The sequence below is a fragment of the Macaca nemestrina genome, chromosome 12 (assembly GCF_043159975.1).
Source record: "Macaca nemestrina isolate mMacNem1 chromosome 12, mMacNem.hap1, whole genome shotgun sequence".
Taxonomy (NCBI): Eukaryota; Metazoa; Chordata; class Mammalia; order Primates; family Cercopithecidae; genus Macaca; species Macaca nemestrina.
This window is the reverse complement of record NC_092136.1, coordinates 6022258-6041095: the sequence shown is the minus strand read 5'-3', so window position 1 is coordinate 6041095 and position 18838 is coordinate 6022258. Positions and strand designations below refer to the sequence as shown.

At 40.6% G+C, this 18838-nt stretch overlaps 1 protein-coding gene across 18 annotated transcripts in view; it reads left to right on the top strand.

Moving 5' to 3' along the window:
• LOC105469709 (protein phosphatase 6 regulatory subunit 3) overlaps nt 1–18838 on the top strand; it is a 158638-nt gene that overhangs the window by 117845 nt on the left and 21955 nt on the right. For 8 of the 18 annotated variants that reach the window (XM_071074142.1, XM_011721124.2, XM_011721117.2 and 5 more), the window contains 6 exons: nt 83–198; nt 1926–2011; nt 8637–8723; nt 13541–13638; nt 16006–16060; nt 16923–17053. In XM_071074142.1, coding sequence (XP_070930243.1) covers nt 83–198; nt 1926–2011; nt 8637–8723; nt 13541–13638; nt 16006–16060; nt 16923–17053 — 573 coding nt within the window. The remainder of the gene's footprint in view (nt 1–82; nt 199–1925; nt 2012–8636; nt 8724–13540; nt 13639–16005; nt 16061–16922; nt 17054–18838) is intronic. The other 10 variants (XM_024789078.2, XM_011721127.2, XM_011721126.2 and 7 more) reach the window with 5 other exon arrangements.

The following is an 18838-nucleotide window of genomic DNA, read 5'->3' as shown; positions in this document are numbered from 1 at the left end:
TTAAAAGTCTGCAGCACTTACTGAGTGTTTCATCACTTCATCCTATCAGGAATCTGAGTATTTATCCTTTACCTCTTATCAGGGCTGAGGGAGGAAGAAGGCATGGTTACATGGGACACCTGACGAGGATAGCTAACTGTATCGTGCATAGCACTGATAAGGGCCCCAACAGTGCATTAGTGCAGCAGCTTATCAAAGGTAAGTTATTGGTGAAATTTGAATTACGTTTTTGTTGGGTTGCAGAAAGGATTTAAGGATCAAGTAGAAATGCATGTAGCATTTTTTATAGTGATTTGTGGAACTTCTTTATATTTGGCAAATTATCTATTTGAATGAGGTTCTTGAGAATGTATTTGAACAGTGTCAGTTTTTGGCTCTATTGCTGTTCACATAGTTACAGACCATTCCTTAAGCATTCGCAGGCTTGGCTGGATTCAGCATACAAGAGTCACCTATTGTCATTCTTAAGAGCGTTGCTCGGTGAATCATTCTTTTGAATATTGTGAGTGTGAAGTACTCATATGCTAGCAGTTGAGCCACTTCAGCTATAATTTTGCCTTTTATTTTCTGAAGGCCTCTATATAGCCTCTGAATTAAGTTTCTTTAACTGGAATATTAGGGCATTTATCAGCATTTCTTGCTATCACTGAAATGAGCGGTATTGGCTTCTAAAGGACTCTTTCTGTATAGCATTTCAGTTTAATCAGCCCCAGCTTATTTGGAAGAGATTGTATGGATGCTTTTTACACTGGCCCCAAGCCATGAGTCTTCTTCTAAAATGAGAGCATGAGGAGCTCTGTGTACTCTGGGTGTTTGTACCCAACAGGATTACTAATCCTGAGACCTATTCTGAATGTGAACAGTCTTTAACATCCATGGTACAGAAGAGTTAAAATCATTTCCCAGTCCTTCCGTTTTTTTCTTAAAATGTTTGTTTGTTCAAGAGGCTATTCCCTGTTGAATGTGCACTAAAAGCACAGTTGTCACCCAGGGATGGAAAAAGTGCTGTGTGCCCACTTGTAATTTTACTTCTTGAGAGAGGTATAAGAGGTATAAAACTCTTCCTTGGGCCATTTCACTACACAGTTTATCTTTATGTCCTAAGAAGAAATGGCCATGTGATATCATTAAGTTTTTAGATCAGTCTTTCCTTTATGGAAGCTGCTTGCCAGGTGGTACGTGTGTACACTTGTGTGAGTGTGCACATATGCATGGCTGTTTTAAATCAGAATTATCAGATGACAGCTTTAGTTAGGCGTCTAAAATTACATCACGGTTTTACTTTCTCAGGAAAGCAGTTGTTTATCCTTTTCTTTAACATTTCTCTAGAAGGTGGAATTTCACTATTTACATGTGTATCCATGTTGGCCCATGACACAAAATATTTAGGAAACATGATCTTAGAGCAATTTGAGGAGCCATACTAGGTTCTGTGGAACATTCATTGGCCAGGTGCCAATGAGAGCATTTCAATAAAGTGCACAGGAGCTGTCATTTGCAGTATTTTCTAAACTTCACCGTGGAAAAAGATCCCCTCACCCCTACACCTTCTCAAACACCTACCACCTTTCTCAGAAAAGCTTGTTAGAAACACACTTTCCAGGTAAAGTTTCTACCAGAACATTGTTAGAAACTTGTTAAGTTCACAGAGCTACCTTAGGGCTCTTGGCCTAATCAAGCCTATACCATTGGGTACGGGGATTCTGGTTCCTGAAAGTCTGTGGGATTTGGGCCTATGGAAGGTGTAATAATTCCATTTCTCTAAGAGCACTGGGCTGGCTGTCACCCAGTTTCTCAGCTGATAGGGCCTGCTCACCATTGATGAACCAGGTGAGTAGGCCCACTTTTATATTACCTGTTTACTTTATTTGTCTGTGTGGAGGTCATTGTGGTGCTAATACTGTTTTGGTTTTCTCTCTCTGAAGATCTTCCCGACGAAGTCAGGGAACGATGGGAGACATTCTGCACAAGCTCCTTAGGAGAAACTAACAAGAGGAACACGGTAGATCTAGTAGGTTTTACAAGGTTACATTTTTATTTTTTCAGTGCTCTTAGCCTTTGCCCATTTATTCAGAAAGATGTAAAAGATCTTCCATTTGCCTTAGTAACTGCGAGCCAAAGATAAGTTCTTATCTCTTTACCAGGAAGAGAGGTCAGTAGTCACAATATTCTTGCCCATTTGTCTAGTCTACTCCTAATTACCTGCCTGGGATGACAGAAGGATATTGAGAAGCCACTGATTTCTGCTCCACATCCTACTTGTGTCCATTTCCCTCCATGCCCTGCTGCCTAAGCACCTCAATAGAACAACCCTCTTGCCTTCCTTTCATTCTGCTGGGTTTGTGGCCATATGCCGCTGATAACCCTAGGTGCTTAGGAACCGAAAGATTTCATTTGGATATTTTTCTGATATTATTGAGTTGAGTATACCCTTGTTTTAGATCATTCCCAATGGGGGAGTATTTTGTAGATGACTTTGAAACCCCAGCTTTAAAATTTTTTACCAGAATCGGTACTCTGAGCTAGGGAATAATGGCATTGATAATTTTTTAAAAAATATATTGGACTTTGGAATGTATTTTTTGGTTTTTTAACAGATTAAGTTTTAAGGTAAGTATTGCTTTGTTTCTGCTTTTAAAGATGGGGAAAGCATTTCCTTTTACAAGTACATGCCAGCTGATAGTCGAGGAGGGGTGGCCTTGGCTTAGACAGAAGCAGCACGTGACTCGACATTGAAGTGTTTGTGTTTGGCATTTAATTCTATATTTCAAATTTAGCAGTGGCAGTCTTGAATTCCTAGTACGCAGTTACACCTTGACTGTTAGGAATTCAATGATCTGGCAGCCTGAAACAAGAGGCAAGCAGGTTCTGAAAGCCAGAGAGCAGCCACTTGGTCCTCCTGTGTCACTCCCTGGAGGGCTGTGCCTCCTACTTTGTGGATTACCTAAAAATATGGCCGTCTTTTTCCAGACTCTCGACAGAGCCACACTTTTGAAGCTGGGTATAATGATAGAATTAGGAAGTATTAAGAGTTGGAAGAATTATGAAGTTGAGATAACTATTACAAGGCCATTTAATTAAAATAGACATAAGGCCCAGTAGCCTGAGTGTCTCTGTGTGGTACAGCCCAGCAGAGAAAATGACATTAGTACTGACAGCCCTGGGTCATCAAGGAAGGGTTGAGTCATTTTTAATGAATGTTTTACCCATTGTAGATAGATGCTTGGAATATTCGCTTAACTTGAGTGTTCTGGATAATCAGGGGGTTTTTTTGTAGAGTGAAATTGTCCTCTCCCATGTTGTTAAACCGCTTAATTTTAGAGGTTCCCATGTTGATTCCTTTGCAGTCAATATAGTCTTTTTTAAGGGGATTTTTGTCTTGTTTCTTACTTATAAAGGAATATTTAGTAATATTCTGATTTTGTTTGGGAAACTTTTTAAAAAATTATCCTTTGATTGGCTTAAAAGGTAGAAGTCAAAAATGTCCAATTAAGCTTGTTACCAGACTTTTAAATAAACGTTTTTATCTTAGGTAGCTCAAGCGTATTTCTCTTGTGAGCAGTTCTGTAATAAAGAAGGACTTCATTACAATTCAGATAATGCTCACTTACTGTACAGTATGCTGTCAGCAGATCTGCTCTGGGATTGTGTGTGAATGTTATTACATATATCCCCATGGAGGGTGTGGTCATCCAGCAACAAATAAAACTTTCAGCCCCTGGTAGACTGTGTTGGAAAAAATTGTTTTGGGCTCCATCCATCTGTCACTCAGGTTGTGTCTCAGTTCTTCTTTGCTTGCTCTACTTCTCTGCCATCATACTCGGACTACATAATCTAAAGTCAAACAGAATGATAAGTTGGCTTATATAGCAAAAGTGGTTAGATTTATAGAGCCCTTTAACATTGCCTATATCCCCTGATGAGTTAGCCCCACTCCGTAATTTTGCTGTCTGTTGAGACTTCAGGTGTATCTCAAGACTTCTTCAATTCTTTGTTCCCGAGCCCTTTCTTAAATACCAGTTGCATTTAGTCTGAAGTCCTTCTAATAGGGAGTTTTGCTTTGTAGTATTGTGAGGGCTACAGCGATTCCAAGTGTTTAATATGCTTATAGAGTAGGTCTAGGCACCAAGGAGATTTTAACCATATCCTCCAGGCCGTTCATTTTCCTGTCCAGAATGTTTTCGAGCTGTATCTCAGTGGGGTTGGGTACCATGTTTCAGGAAAAATATGCAATTGTAAATATCATTATGAACACAACTTGGTAAATACAGTGGGCCTTACCCTTGCAAAAGTGACATAGAAAAAGAGTGCCCATGTTTGAAATGTGGTAGTTACACTTGCCTTCTTAACACACTCATCACTGGAATTGGTAGTTAAGTAATAGCTTACTTATTCCCTGCTCCCTTTCCCAAATAGATAAGATTAGATACAGTGCCTTGACTTAGTTGATTTTGGAATAGCTTGGCTACCTCTCTGGAAGTCATTTCAGGTATATTCATAGAAGTGGAATCAGCCAAGTTCAGCACCACATGCTTAAGTTAGTACATTGTTAACCTGACCTGTTATTTTTCTGTTTACAGCAAGGATACATTCATTTATACACCAAACACCTGTCCTGTGGGCTGTGTGCCTGAGGACTTGCTCACTTCTTTTGGATAAGCTGTGCCCAGCTCCAGGCTCCTTTCACTTCTATAACATTTTAGTTAAATTCTCTCTGAGATATTTGAAGTGTTTTAATCATTTGGCTCCATCATACCCAAATATGTGCACAGCAGATTCATATACTCCCTATGTTTTTATGTTTGGAGTTCGTGATGAGCAAAAGTTGGTGTTTTAATTATATCCAAAGACCTCTATGTTTTGACCAAGTCCCCAAACTAAAAATTGGCAAGGATTTAGGTAGAGTGAATTTAGAGAACATAGGACATGTTTTTGTACTGACTTTGAAAAATTTGACTTTGTTTCATTTTTTGCCCACTTCTCCAAGGGGGAGAATGTATTTAAAAGTGTTGATGCTTCTTTCCCATCATTGACAAGATAGTTTATAGAAGAGGAGATGTAGAATGATCTGAATGTGTGCCTGTATTAATCACCAGGAGTTTCTGCAGGTCGGGGTGAAAGCTGAGAGTGGGTGTTTCTAACTAACCCTAGGTTTTGTTGGTGCTGGGGGTCCTCAGTGGGACCATACTTTGAGGATCAAGGAGTAAGTCTCTACCTTTCACTCATCACTAATATGGGCCTCAGAGTTTAACACTCATTTCACACTTCTGATTTCCCTTGGTAACCTAATCAGCCAAAGTAAACACCAATTTGCTTTTTCCTGTAACAACAGTTAACAAAACAAAAATTTTATTATGAAAGAAGATAATATCTCAGAAACTGTTTGTACCAAAACAAGAGTGTACTTTACTTACAGTGTATCTAGCTTGGCAAGAGTGTTATATACTTGTTGCTTTTTGCTGTATTTGTTTATATTCAGTGATTATTAGTATTCATTAATTCAGTAAATATTTGAGTGCCTACAATGTGCCAGACACTGAAGGTATAGTACTAGACAAGATTGGCAAAAATTTCTGCTTCAATGGAGATGGATAAACAAATGAGTAAGGTCTCAATATGTGTCATACACAGTCATGGACTGCATAATGTTTCGATCAGCAGTAGACCACATATATGACAGTGGTCTCGTAAGATTAGAGTACTCGATTTTACTGCACATTTTTTATGGTGTAGATAAGACACATACCACCGTGCTCCCGTTGCCTCAGTATTCAGTGCAGTACTGTGCTGTGCAGGTGTGTAGCCTAGGAGCAGTTGGCTCTACTGAATAGCCTAGGTCTGCAGTAGGCTCACCACGTGAACTCTATGATGTTTGCATGATGACAGAATTGCCCTTGTCAGAATGTATCCTTGTCGTGAAACAATGCATGACTCTGCATGTTTCAGATGATAAGTGCTAAGGAGCCAACACATGGAAGGGAGTTAGGGAGTCTTTGGGGCAGGTGTACAATTTAAAATCTGGTGTCAAGAAAAATCTCACTGGGAAGGTGCATTTGTGGAGTGGGGAGGGAAGGGCGAAATGCAGAGGACCAGAATGTGGGTTGTTCCCAGTGTGTGCAGGGACTGGCATGTTGTCCTGTGTGGATGTAGCAGTAAGCAAAGGAGAGAACAAAAAGACTGGAGGCCAGAGGTGCTGAACAGCCAAATTTTCTACAGCTTTTTAGTCTATGGTGAGCAGCTTATTTTTTGATCTAATGAGAATTTGTTAGGTTTTGAACTAAACAGTGCCATACCTTGATGTATGTTTTTAAAAGATGGCTATGGCTGTTGGGTTGAGAACAGACTGCTCAGTGGGGCAAGAGCTAGGAGGAGGGAGACTGGGGAACTGCCAGCTGTGACATTAGTGTAGGCGAGGAGAGTGCTGACTTGCACTGGGAAGCTGATAACAAACTTGATGAGGGGCAATGGGTCTGGAGAGGGATTTTAGGCTCCATTTTGAAGCTAGAGGGGACATGGTGGGTGGGCTGGAGGAAACAAGATGACCAAGGTTTTTAGCTGAAGAAGAGTGAAGGTGGCAATTACTGAGCTGGAGATGCCTCAAAAGGAGCGTGTTTGGAAGTGTAGATCAGGAACTCAGTTTTGTGTACGTCTGAGTAATGAACTTGATGGGATTCCGATTAGCATGTTTCCCCCATGGGTAAATAATCTTTTTAGCTCATTTTGTTAATAATGATTTTTCAGACACAGATGGTATAGGTAGAATCAGGCTCACATCTTCCATTAATGCAATTGCGAAGATGTGTGTGCATTGTGTTGTTATTAGTAAGTTGCTAAAACTAGTTTCATTTTGGAGAAAAAGCATTTTTAAATATCTTCTAGTATTGCTTTGAGGATCCAGTTTAAGTAGAACATGTGAAGGGGAGGTCACAATGTCTGGCACATAGTAGTTCAATAAAAGTTAGTTTCTTTCTCATCTTTAATTAAAGAGTGTTAAAATCTTATTTTGTAGGAAAAAGCAAAAGTATGAATGAGGATACATTGAATCCTATTTTAACTTAGACAGCAAGACCTGGCTAAGAGTCACCAACTCTGTTTTGTCCTATTTTGTTCAGTTCTTTGCGTGGCTTTCTATTTCTGTGCTCTACCATGGGGTTGCACCCCTAAAACACACTGGCCTAGCATGATGTGTGTGCTGGCTTGCCAGCCAAGTGGCCCAAAGCTCCTGAGTGCACTGCAGTACAACCACTTGACCTGCACTTGAACATAGTCCTGTGAGATGCCAGCTGCCATGACCAAGCAGTATTCCCACTCCTCTTCTGCATTCTGGCAAGGCTTTCCTGGAACATCTCCATGCCCACATCTTTACCCGGTAACTCACTAAAGCCATTCTTGACTCAAGCAGGTGCCCTTCATTGATCACAGAATCTACCTTTGATTTCATCAGGCCAGATTCACAAACGGAATGGGAGTGCTTTGTCTATACCTTCGAGAGAATGGAGAGTGAAATAACTGGAAACACTGGGTTATTACAGCTTAATTTCATCCAGGCTTGGTGTCGTTACCAAAGACGGTTGGGGAAAGAGAAGGGAGATTCATCTTACTCAGGCAGTGATTTGCTCAGAATTTTACAAGCCATACCCTGTACAGACCTATTTGAATTCTGCTGTGGGTTTATTGAACCAATGTTGGAACAACTTTGCAAAACAGACCAGGCCAGTTAGGTACAGCTTCATGAGTTGGCAGGTAGCAGCAGCCCGTGTCTTCCCTAAGATGACATTCCCTGCCCAAAACACTTCTGTGAAAAGTACAGGATAAACAACTCAGAGAATACAGTGTAAGATACCCGCAGAAATACAGTACTTCTTTCTAGAATTTTACACTGTCCATGTTTGTCCCTTGCCGTATAGCAATCACTATTATTAGTGCTGTACTTATTTATCTTGATTTCTAATTGTTAATGCTTCCCCCCCATATTGTGTGACATTTGTAATTAATAAAAATCACTTAACGATGAATTGGTGAGCAGTTCATGTTTGTGTTTTTACTTAATACTTACTTAAAAGGGGGCACATTTTTAGGGGTAGATGATTTGGGGTCTTTTGTGAGTGGGACACTATCGACTCAAGTCACATTTAGTACTATTGGACAGTGGTTTTCTTAATGTGGGCAGGAAGTCCAAGAATTTGAAATGGTTATATTTAAACCTGACCTTTTGAGTGGCGCACTGGTAATCCCTGGGGATTGCAGTTTGACCCTGCAGGCCCTGTACACAGAAAGGGTTTCTATGTTTCATCTGGGCCATTATTTCTGTCTTGTCTTTTGTAAACATTTAATTGGAGGTGATTATCAAAATCACTAAAATGGAGTAACTCACCTCTCTTCTTGTCTGTTTTCTGGCGATGTCAGTAGTGAGGAGTGGAATAACTAGAAGGGAGCGGCAGGGCAGCAGCCTGGCCCCAGGGAAGGAAGGGTGCCCTTGACACACTGGGCGGGTTTGGCAGTTTAACTGTGACTGACTTTGTTTTTTCTGTTACACATTGAGAGAAAAACTAAATGTGATTTTTCCATAAAAATGCTGATACAAATGTCCAAAACGTTTCTATGTTAAATAGTCTTTTACATTTTTATGCATATAGGTTACAACCTGCCATATTCATTCATCCAGTGATGATGAAATTGACTTTAAAGAAACGGGTTTCTCACAGGATTCTTCTTTGCAGCAAGTGAGTCACGCCTAAAGCTTTGCTTTTTGTTTTTATTTTAAATGCTTAGTTTAGTTGCCTTTTATGAATCAGCTTCAGAGTCAGATTATGTATTAGAATGTGATTTGGGGTTACTTATTAGTTAGGCCAAAGCATTTAAAATAGGAAGTGCTGGGTACATGAAAGATAGATTTATATTGATTATGTTTCAAGGGATTGTTCCACCTGATAACAGTGATGAGTCAAGTACATTTTCAGAAAATTTGAATGAACTGAATAGTTAAGGCATCTCACACATGCTTGTTACGCAGACCTTTACAGTAGTTGAGTTGTTGCTTAAAGATTTGTGTAGTAGAGATCTGCCGGTAAAAATAATAGAAATAAGACGTTTAAAATGTAAGTAAAAGTAAACTGTCACCATTACCCCTGATGTAAGTTCTATTATAGTTACATCTAAAGTAAATTTTTAGTTGAAGTAATTCATTGCAACTCCTCTCTGCCTGTCCCTGAATTTTTCATCTCCCTTTATCACCTACTTATAATCTTTGTGGGGGAAAGCCTCAATATAAATAATAAATGTACTCATTTATCATCCATTGTTAGTTCTTGGAGAAGTGACAAATGATTTTACTTCTCTACTAGGTGTGGGAGTTAAAAACAGAAGCCCTTTTGCAGGCTATCAGCTTTTCATATGGAGAAGTTGTCCTTAGCCAGGACCAGAATGCCTTGGCTTACATGTTGCTTTGGTGCAGCGATAGAATTGACGGGGACACCTTCCCACCCAGCACGGAATGTTGTTGCTTGGCTTCTTTTTTTTAGTCTCTAAGCTTCGTCTTAGATGAAGCTTCATGCCTATGCTGGCCCTGTCTTTTGACTTCCAAGTCTTACACCTGTCATACTCCAGTATTGGTTGAGCTAAAGCAATTGTTTGATTTTAATACTAAGGCAGTTTAGCATTCATCTTTCCCAGATAGGTCTGAAGTGTAGCATTTCAGCATTTGGCTGGCTTCTCTGTTGATTCTTGACACTTCCTGCCCTTTGACAGCGGATTTCCAGAGGTTAGGGTCAGGAAGTAGCCAGTCCATAGGGGGCACTGTTGAGCAACAGTGCCTTCTCAAAGAGTGCAGCTCTCATTGCTTCCTGCCTTGGCTTGCTATTAGGCTGCATGGGCCATGGCGGTGGCCTACCATGGCTCATTGTGAGCCCTCGTGCCTACAAGCATCCCTTTTCCCAGAGCGCTCTGGGATTGTCCCAGGAAGCACCTTGACAATGGGCTCTCCCTCCACTGAAGCACCTGTAGAGTACTGAAATAGTCCACCCAGTTGGCCGTGAACCTGAGTGCTATACATTGGTCCACCCCTAGAATGAAGCTTGATGATATCAAATGTATATTATCAAGGTAATTTTGTACCTGTTGACATACAGCTTTAAGAAAAAGAACACCTTACTAGTAATAATAATAAACTTGGAACTTTGGGCTGTCAATTTAGTCTAGATTTGGTTAAATTTAGGCATTTGGAAAGTGGATTCCTTTATTTCTCGTGATATCTGGTACCAGGGTCATACCTATTCTGGGGAGAGTTTCCTTACATTATTTTGTTTGTTTGACCGACAGCTCATGTGCATACGAAGCAATTTCATTCACAAAACTAACTTACAACAGCCCTTGCCAAGCTCTTAGTCTTGCGAAATTTACCCACTTCATATGAACCTTTCAGAGTGGAAGAATAATTACTCTTCTCTGATTGACAAGCTTCCAGTACATTTTTCTTTGCATGTTTAAACCAATCTGTATCATTTTGAAAATAAATGCGCTCCAAAGCACTTCTTAAAATTTTGAGAATGCAAAAAAGTCTTGGTTAGTTTATTAGAGTTTCGTCATAGTCTCCATTAAGATCGGAATATTAGTTTGTAGACTTGAACTTCAAGTTCTTGTTCACGTTTGAGGTTGGGCATCGTGTTGATAAAGTCTCCAAATGTAGAGAGCTCAGGGCAGATCATTTAACCAGGTAACCCAGCCATGTCACCAGTGGGGAGTGCCTCCAGGCGTTTGTGCCCTGCCCATTTGTTTCTCCCTTTAGCCTCGTCTGGTCTCCTCAAGTCTAGTGTTTGACTCCCCACCTCCCTGATTCTGCCTTATAGAAGTTTGGAGGGTGAGGCCCCCATGGAATGTCTGGAGAATTCAGACTGACTGCCGCATATGGGCTCTGAAGCACTGATCTCCTCATTTCCCTCTACCTCACATCACATACGGGCGTGCTGGTCGGCAGTCAGGCCTCATTTAGTTGACCAGTAGTTTCTGTTGCCTGGGTAGCATTACTGTTAAGAGATTTGCTTAATAAAGTGGTTGGCTCACTTCTCAGTGACTTGAACAGTTTCTGACTTTGGCCAGGATGACAGTACTAGGAAAGTGTGCTTTTTAAAAGTAATTATACAGCCATGTTGTGCTTTCCAGATACAAGTTTCTCAGAGTTCAAAGCACTTTTTATATACCTTTAAATATAATACAGTAACAGTCTTCACTTACGTATATTTGTAAGCTGTGGTAGCTTTATTAGTAAAAATGAGATTTGATATGTGAAGTTCTTTGCTAGAAGCTGTAATAGACTTAGAACTAATGAGGATTACATTTGATCATTTTTCTTTTTTCTGTGCATTATTGCATGGAAGTTACTAGTGTCTGTGTCAGTTGCTATGTATCTCTCCAGATGGATTAATAGATAAATACATATTTGTATATGTATTCTGTATGTACATGTATGTATGTATACATTTGTATTTAGTATTTGTTTTCTATTTTTGAATCATTTAAAATATAACAACATTTTGGGGAGTATTGCTTCCCCTTTACACCCAGGAGAATCACATTAGGATCACTGGAGGTATAAAAATTTTGAGAGAGTTAGCTGCGATGGCTTGCACCTGGAGTCTGGCTACTCTGGAGGCTGAGGTAGGAGGATTGCTAGGTGGTAGGAGTCTAGGAGTTTGAGTCCAGCCTGGGCAACGTAGCAGACCCTGTCTCTTAAAAAAAATTTTTTTTTTTGAGGGGAAAAATAAAACAATTGGGAGGGACCTTTTCCCTTGCATGACCAAATTTCTGATCTGTAGATAAACTCAGAGCATGGTTCATGCTGCTTATTCAACAGAATCACTTCATGGTTCTTTACCAGATCTTTGAAGTACTGAGCATCTGTTTTGCCTCATAAAAGATAAAGCTGCAATTCAGAGGACCTGATTTATTTTTGATGTAATTAATATTAATGCTGGCTGTCATATTGTCCATTCATAGGCCCAGAACTCAGCCCAGCAGCCCAGGACTTGTCCCTACCCTTCTGCTTTCAGCCAGACCCCCATGCTCAGCCTTGGTTTGCACTCCATGCCTTACCAAATGGCCATTCCACAGCCAGTCGCTCGCTGCCCCCTGCTCCCTGCCCCCCTGTGCTCATCTAATATCACCTCTGGGGGCAGGAAAGGGGACAGCACGGAAGTGGGAGTGAGCAGAGGGCCAGTGGGTGTGCCGTTGTCTTGCATGAGCAACAAGGGAGGTTTTGGGTTCTCTCTGTCTAGTCAAACTAGACATACAGAGCTTTTTTTCAGACCTAAGCAGTATAGCTACCTTCCAAAGCCTAATATAAGGTTTATTTTTAAAGTATCTACAATAATTATCCATGCCATAATTCCCTGCCACCAGAATAAGCAGTCAGGAATTAATGGTAGAGGCATTTCTGCAGTGTACATCTGCAAAGTGGAATCTGTAGGCTCTGCCCATCTGTGGAACCAAGGAGAAGGTGGTTTAATTCAGTTACAGCTGCCTCCTTCCCAGCAAGTGCCAGTGGGAGTGATGCCTTCAGTTGAGCCAACAGCCGCCTCTCTGCCCTCCACGGGCTCACCCGTAGAAAACGGCATCTCATCTGTATGCAGCTCTAGTCACCGTATTTATTGTTTGGGTTAGAATGAGGAGGTGGCACTAGTTCGTCTTCATATGTTCTTTACTCCTGATTACTACGTAAGAACATACTTGCTGATTTCACTTGCTTCTTTGGGCCTGCTTGTTTTAAATTAGAATATCAGCATTTTCCTGGGGTCCTTTATAACACCGCCCCCCCCCTCCATTTTTCAACTAAAAACCCAAGCAAGTCTGGTACTCTCTAGATTTGACGTAAGGAAACGGAACTGGCTCCTCTGTGGGTCTTCTAGTGTTAGAGACTTTTCAGAGTGATTTTGGATAAGTAGTCAAACATTTACCCTCTTCTTAAGGTAGGTAGGATAGAAATTATTTTCGTTTTATATTCTTCCCAGCCTCTAAGACTTAATTTTTTTAAAAAGAAATGAAATGTCCCTGAACACTTTGTTTCTAGGATTATGCTTGTGTTGATCAGTTGGTTTTCCTCTGGTTTGCTGTAGTAGACTGGGGTGGAGGAGGTGGCAAGGAGGGAGGGGGTGGTCACCACTTGTTGGATCTTAGGATAAAGTTGGTTGTGTCCAGAGGTGACTGATACACCTTATAATTTCAGACTGTTCCATGTAATGTGATCACTTCAAGCTAGGCTTAATCCAAACCTCTCTCTAAAGATAATTCACAGTAGAGGACAGAGTGGTCACATAATGTTTCTTACAGTGACATGTGCATTAGAATGATTTGTAGACCAAATTTCAAACGTTTCCTTTTTTGGCAAATTGTGTCTGAAATTATTTGATTTTTCTTTTAGAAAAACACACCAACTTTTAAAGCCCTATGGCTATGTAAATAAGATGATTTCTGGAACACAAATGGGCAAATAGTATGTAGAATATCATTAGAATCATTATATCACTGTCACTGGTCCTGGGGTTGCCAGGCCTTTTCTGATTATCAGATGCAACAAATGACGTCCAATTTTATTGACCAGTTCGGCTTCAACGATGAGAAGTTTGCAGATCAAGATGACATTGGCAAGTGAGTATATTTTTCTGTTTTCACTCTTGCTCTTGCACAACCTTGATCTTGGCAGATGTATATGTGATTCTGCAGGATTATTAGTCTTGAGCATTCATTCGTGAGTGGGAGGAACCTGCTGTCTCCACAGTGTTCCTCTAGTTCTAGCAGATTGACCCTGAGACTGGATAATTAGGACTTGAAATAACACTCCAGTGGCCTTGTGCGGTGGCTCACACCTGTAATCCCAGCACTTTGGGAGGCTGATGCAGGCGGATCACTTGAGGTCAGGAGTTCAAGACCAGCCTGGCCAACATGGCAAAACCCCGTCTTTACCAAAAATATAAAAAATTAGCCAGTTATGGTGGCGGGCACCTGTAGTCCCAGCTACTCGGTAAGCTGAGGCAGGAGAATCACTTGAACCCAGGAGGCAGAGGTTGTAGTAAGCTGAGATGTTGTGCCATTGCGTTCCAGCCTGGGCGACAGAGCCAAACAAACAAACAAACAAAAAAAAACAATATCCCTGCAAAGAAAGCAGCATTCACCTGTAGGGTTTCTCCTCTTTCTCAGAAGCCTGTTTTTATTAGATTACACTTTTAGGAATTCAAGTCACCGTTCTTAATTTTAGCTTTTAATGTTAAATAGTATTATCTAAAGTCCTTAATCCTGGCCAGGCGCAGTGGCTCACACCTGTAATCCCAACACTTTGGGAGGCCGAGGCAGGCAGATCACTTGAGGTCAGGAGTTCAAGACCAGCCCAGCCAATGTGGCAAAACCCCGTCTCTACTAAAAATACAAAAAGAATAGCCAGACTGGGTGTGTGTGCCTGTAGTCCAAGCTTCTGAGGAGGCTGAGGTGGGAGAATCACTTGAACTTGGGAGGCAGAGGTTGAACTGAGCCAGGATTGCACCACTGCACTCCACTCTGGGCAACACAGGAAGACACTGTCTCAATAATAACAATAACCATAATAATAAAGTTATTAATCTCTGTGTTTTTAACTGGGGCATCACGTTGCAGTAGATGACCAGGTTGGCAGGAACAGCTCTGCCCTGTGTGTATTCTCTTCTCTAGGTGACTCATCATAAGGTAGATTTGGGTGTTTTCAAGAGCCAGACACTCTAACCACTCATTCTGCAGTCAGGGTAAGAAGCAGAGAAATGAGAATTATTGATACTGTACAGAATTAACAAGTAGAAAATGTGTAGGTGGTTAACAGAAATGAAAACAGGTGGTCTAGCATCTGACATTGGGATGGAAGATTTATAAACAAAATATTTTGAGATAGATATTATAGCTTATTGACACAGTTTAAGAAAAAATAGGAAGGCAGCTGGTATTTGAATATTGGATGATGACTGTCACAGGAGACACGATTATGCCATAGACACCCAGTATCTGCTATGGTCTTTGGAAGCAGTAAATCCTCAATAATTTTTTGAACCACAGCCAGTGGAGGCTGTTGTTTGTCACAAATTGCAGTTTGCAGTATGTGAGAAGCCAAAATATTTTTACAGCACACTCTTAATTGTGCTATAAACATGCCGTATGGGCACAGTGGAATGGAGGTGCCCCTGTAAACAGCAGCAGTTGAAGGCTGTTACCTGCCTTGAGAATTGGTTCATTTTAACTGAAAAAGAGCAAGAACACAAGATGTTCTGTCCATACCCCAGGAACATTCTACTGAGGCCAGGATCCACCGCCTTCACACCATACGCTGCAGGTCCCTGTTTGGTGTCTTGATGTTCACGTGCCTGGACTCTTGCTTCATCTTCCTAGTTAGGATCTATAATCTCTTTACAGTCTGTATTGCATGCTTGGACTAGTGATTTAGTAGAACAGATCTTTTAAGAATCATAAGATAGCCCCTCCTCCTCAAACTTACGTTTAATAAGCAATGAATTCTTTTACTCCCTGCTTGCTTTTCTAGATGATACCTTGTTATAGCATAAGATTTCATGGGTGTCTATTTTTTGTGTATGAGTTTGACTATCCCTGGAGAAAACTCCGTGTCTGACAGCTTTTGTATACTTCATGTTTTGACTTGGTTCTTTGCAAATAACCTTTTTCTTGGTTATATTAGTATGGCCCATGGAGCCATGGTTGTTACCATAGATGTTAAAAATCTTTTATGGGAAGGATTTGAGGGTGTCCCAAAGGCTTTATGTCTCAGAAGGCTTCCATTGCAGCCCTCCTATCCTACATAAATTCATTAATACCAAGGGAGCTGGCATCATTTAATATAAGAAGGCTGTTTCTGTTTGTTTTTTATTTAGAGAGATTTTGATAATAGTGTAAATATTTTAAATTTGGAAACTTTCATAAATACGGTTTCTGTGAGCCGATAGTAATTAATGCTTCCTACACTTCTATTTTTTTTTTTCACAGTGTTTCTTTTGATCGAGTATCAGACATCAACTTTACTCTCAATACAAATGAAAGTGTAAGTATAAACCCTCTGTTGTGAGTGGTGTGGTGCATGAGAGGTTAAAAATTGGGTTAGTCTGTGTGTGGATGCCACATGCTGGGACCCCTGTGCTCTAGAGCCCTAATCCTAAATTGGTGTTACATACTTCACTCTGTCCCACGACCTGCCTGGCACCTGTGGGTGTGTGATTTTTGCAGCCCTAGTTTATGACTTGATGCAGCTAATAAAACCAGGGTCACTTGTGACTGCAGCATAGACAGTTGACTTCAAAGAGAAGGCTGCAGTTTGACGCCAACTCACTGCCTTTGACTCCTTTGTATTGCCAGGAGAGAAATGTGGACTGGGTCAGGGCAAGCCCCTCATTACTAGGCATTTCTGTGGAAGCACCGAGACAGTCATGTCATCTGAATGGGGACAGTTTATTGATTTTATGTTGACTAGCATGAGAGACCACTGGCTTATTTGCTGATGGAGTAAGGTAGGAACTGCTGATTTGAGCCATTGAAGGTCATCACTGCTCAGCTGGACTAGTAAAAGCAAACAAGTACGATTGCTTTTCCTTGCTAGGACAGACCTGGGACCGCATCTCCAGGACAGGGGAGGCTCCTGGGATTACAATGATGGTTTGACGAGATGAAAGAGGATATGGTTTATGCTTCTTTTTGCTAGTCTTTTTAGGGAAACCCAGTCTTTTTTAGGGGAATTCTTGCTGTGGACACAGAAACTAACGTTAGGTGTTTATATTTTATTTTGGTATATGTGACAGGCACCATTTTGTAAAGCAGTGAAAAAATGCAGTTTACATTGGTAATGCTTAAGAGAAGATAACTTGATTTTAAATTTGTTTTGTTGGTTTTTTTCTCTCATTTTTATTTAGGGAAATATTGCCTTGTTTGAAGCATGTTGTAAGGAAAGAATACAACAGTTTGATGATGGTGGCTCTGATGAGGAAGATATATGGGAGGAAAAGCACATTGCATTCACACCAGAATCCCAAAGACGATCCAGGTGAAAGATAGTTGGTTATAGTTGTAATTATAGCCAACCTATAAAGAAAATGATTATCATGAGATGTACATTGTGTAATCACCAAACGTACATGTTTACCCCAGAAACCAATGTTTTTTTGTCATGGCCAGAAATGCGCTTGGTGGGAGTTGGTGCTTCCAGTGTGACAGTGATCGGCTTGAAAATACTGCAGGTGTTTAGACATAGTTCATGAGATGCTGTGACCCAGCGTCTTCCGAAGGGGAAATGTGTCAGACAACCATGGTCACGTAGTGCCTTTTACTAAATAAATGTTCCCTCACCAGTAATTACAACACCAGTTATGTGGTGTTTCTTGTAAAAGATGGAAAACTTCCCAAAGGAAGGGGAAATTGTTTTTAAAAGTTAATCTATTTGGGGAAGATAGGGTCATGTCAGTTGATACATCTGGGTCAGTCCCGTCCTTTTTTTAATCACCCTTATCACAGGAACCTAAATAAATGTTGCTTCTGTACACAGATCTTGTTATATGAGTATTCATTATCAGAATCTTCATATTTAAGAGAGAGGAGTATTTGATCAGTGGCTGAACTTTCAATTTTATTTCATTTATTGTTACTCATTTTATTCATTTACTTAAAATAAGTAATGTTTTCACATGGCCTAAAATTCAAAGGGAATCAAAGAGTATTCATTGAAAAGTAAAACTGCCTCATCCCTTCTCCCAGCCATCCAGTCCTCTTGCCGGGGAGTCCTTCAGCATCACCTCTCGCTGCCAGTTACGTTGCCTCTTGTAGGAATGCTTGTTGCCACAGGTTATAGCAGACTCAGCAGTGGCTTGAGCAAGTGAAGCTGTGTTTGTCTCAGCAGTCCAGACTTGATAAGGGAGTTGAATAAGGCTGTTAGACCAGGCATCTTTTATTTATTCCTGCTCTCGTCTTGTTGATCTATCTCCTATGATCACAAGATAGCTGCTATAGCTCCAGAGCCAGACAGCAAAAGAAAAATACCTTCATGGCATTTTTGTTTGTTCGTTTGGATAAAGTCCCACTCAGACTTGTTTGGCATCATTTACTGAGATTTTGGTTCTTAGGTTCAGTGGATTCACCAATGGATTCCTTGCCCACAGCATGACTAATATGTGTGAGGACAGTAATACAGTATGGCCTCACAGAGCACCATGTGTGGAAGGCACAGAGAATTTAGTGTGTCGGGGAAGACAGTGTCCTGGGGGAGATGGCACCTGATACCCAGAGGGAACACTGATGACAGAAGGCAGCTTTTATTATTTAACAACTCTGTTGAGGCATACTTGACATAAACTGCATTTATTTCAGTTGTACAATGTGGAAATTTCAACATGTGTATACATCCATGAAACCAACATCATGAACTTAACCATCACCCCAAAAAGTCTTCTCATGATCTTTTGTATACCTTCCTCCTTCCTGTCCCCCACAACCATCTGTTTTTTGTTCCATTAGTTTGCTTTTTCTAGAGTTTTATATAAATGAAATCAATACATTATACTTTTTTTGTCTAGCTTCTTTCACTCAACATAATTAATACGAGAGCTATCCATGTTGTCTAATGTTTTAGTCCATTTCTATTTTTGGGGGGGCGGGGGCTGGGTAATATTCCATTAAGAGGATACACTACAATGTGTTTATTCATTTTCCTATTGATGGATGTTTTGGTTGTTTTTGGTTTGAGGCGTATAATGTCACTTGAAGATAGATAGTGATGTTAGTATATGTGCTGCCGAAGCGAGCACGATAGATAGTGATGTTAAAGGTGCATACTGTA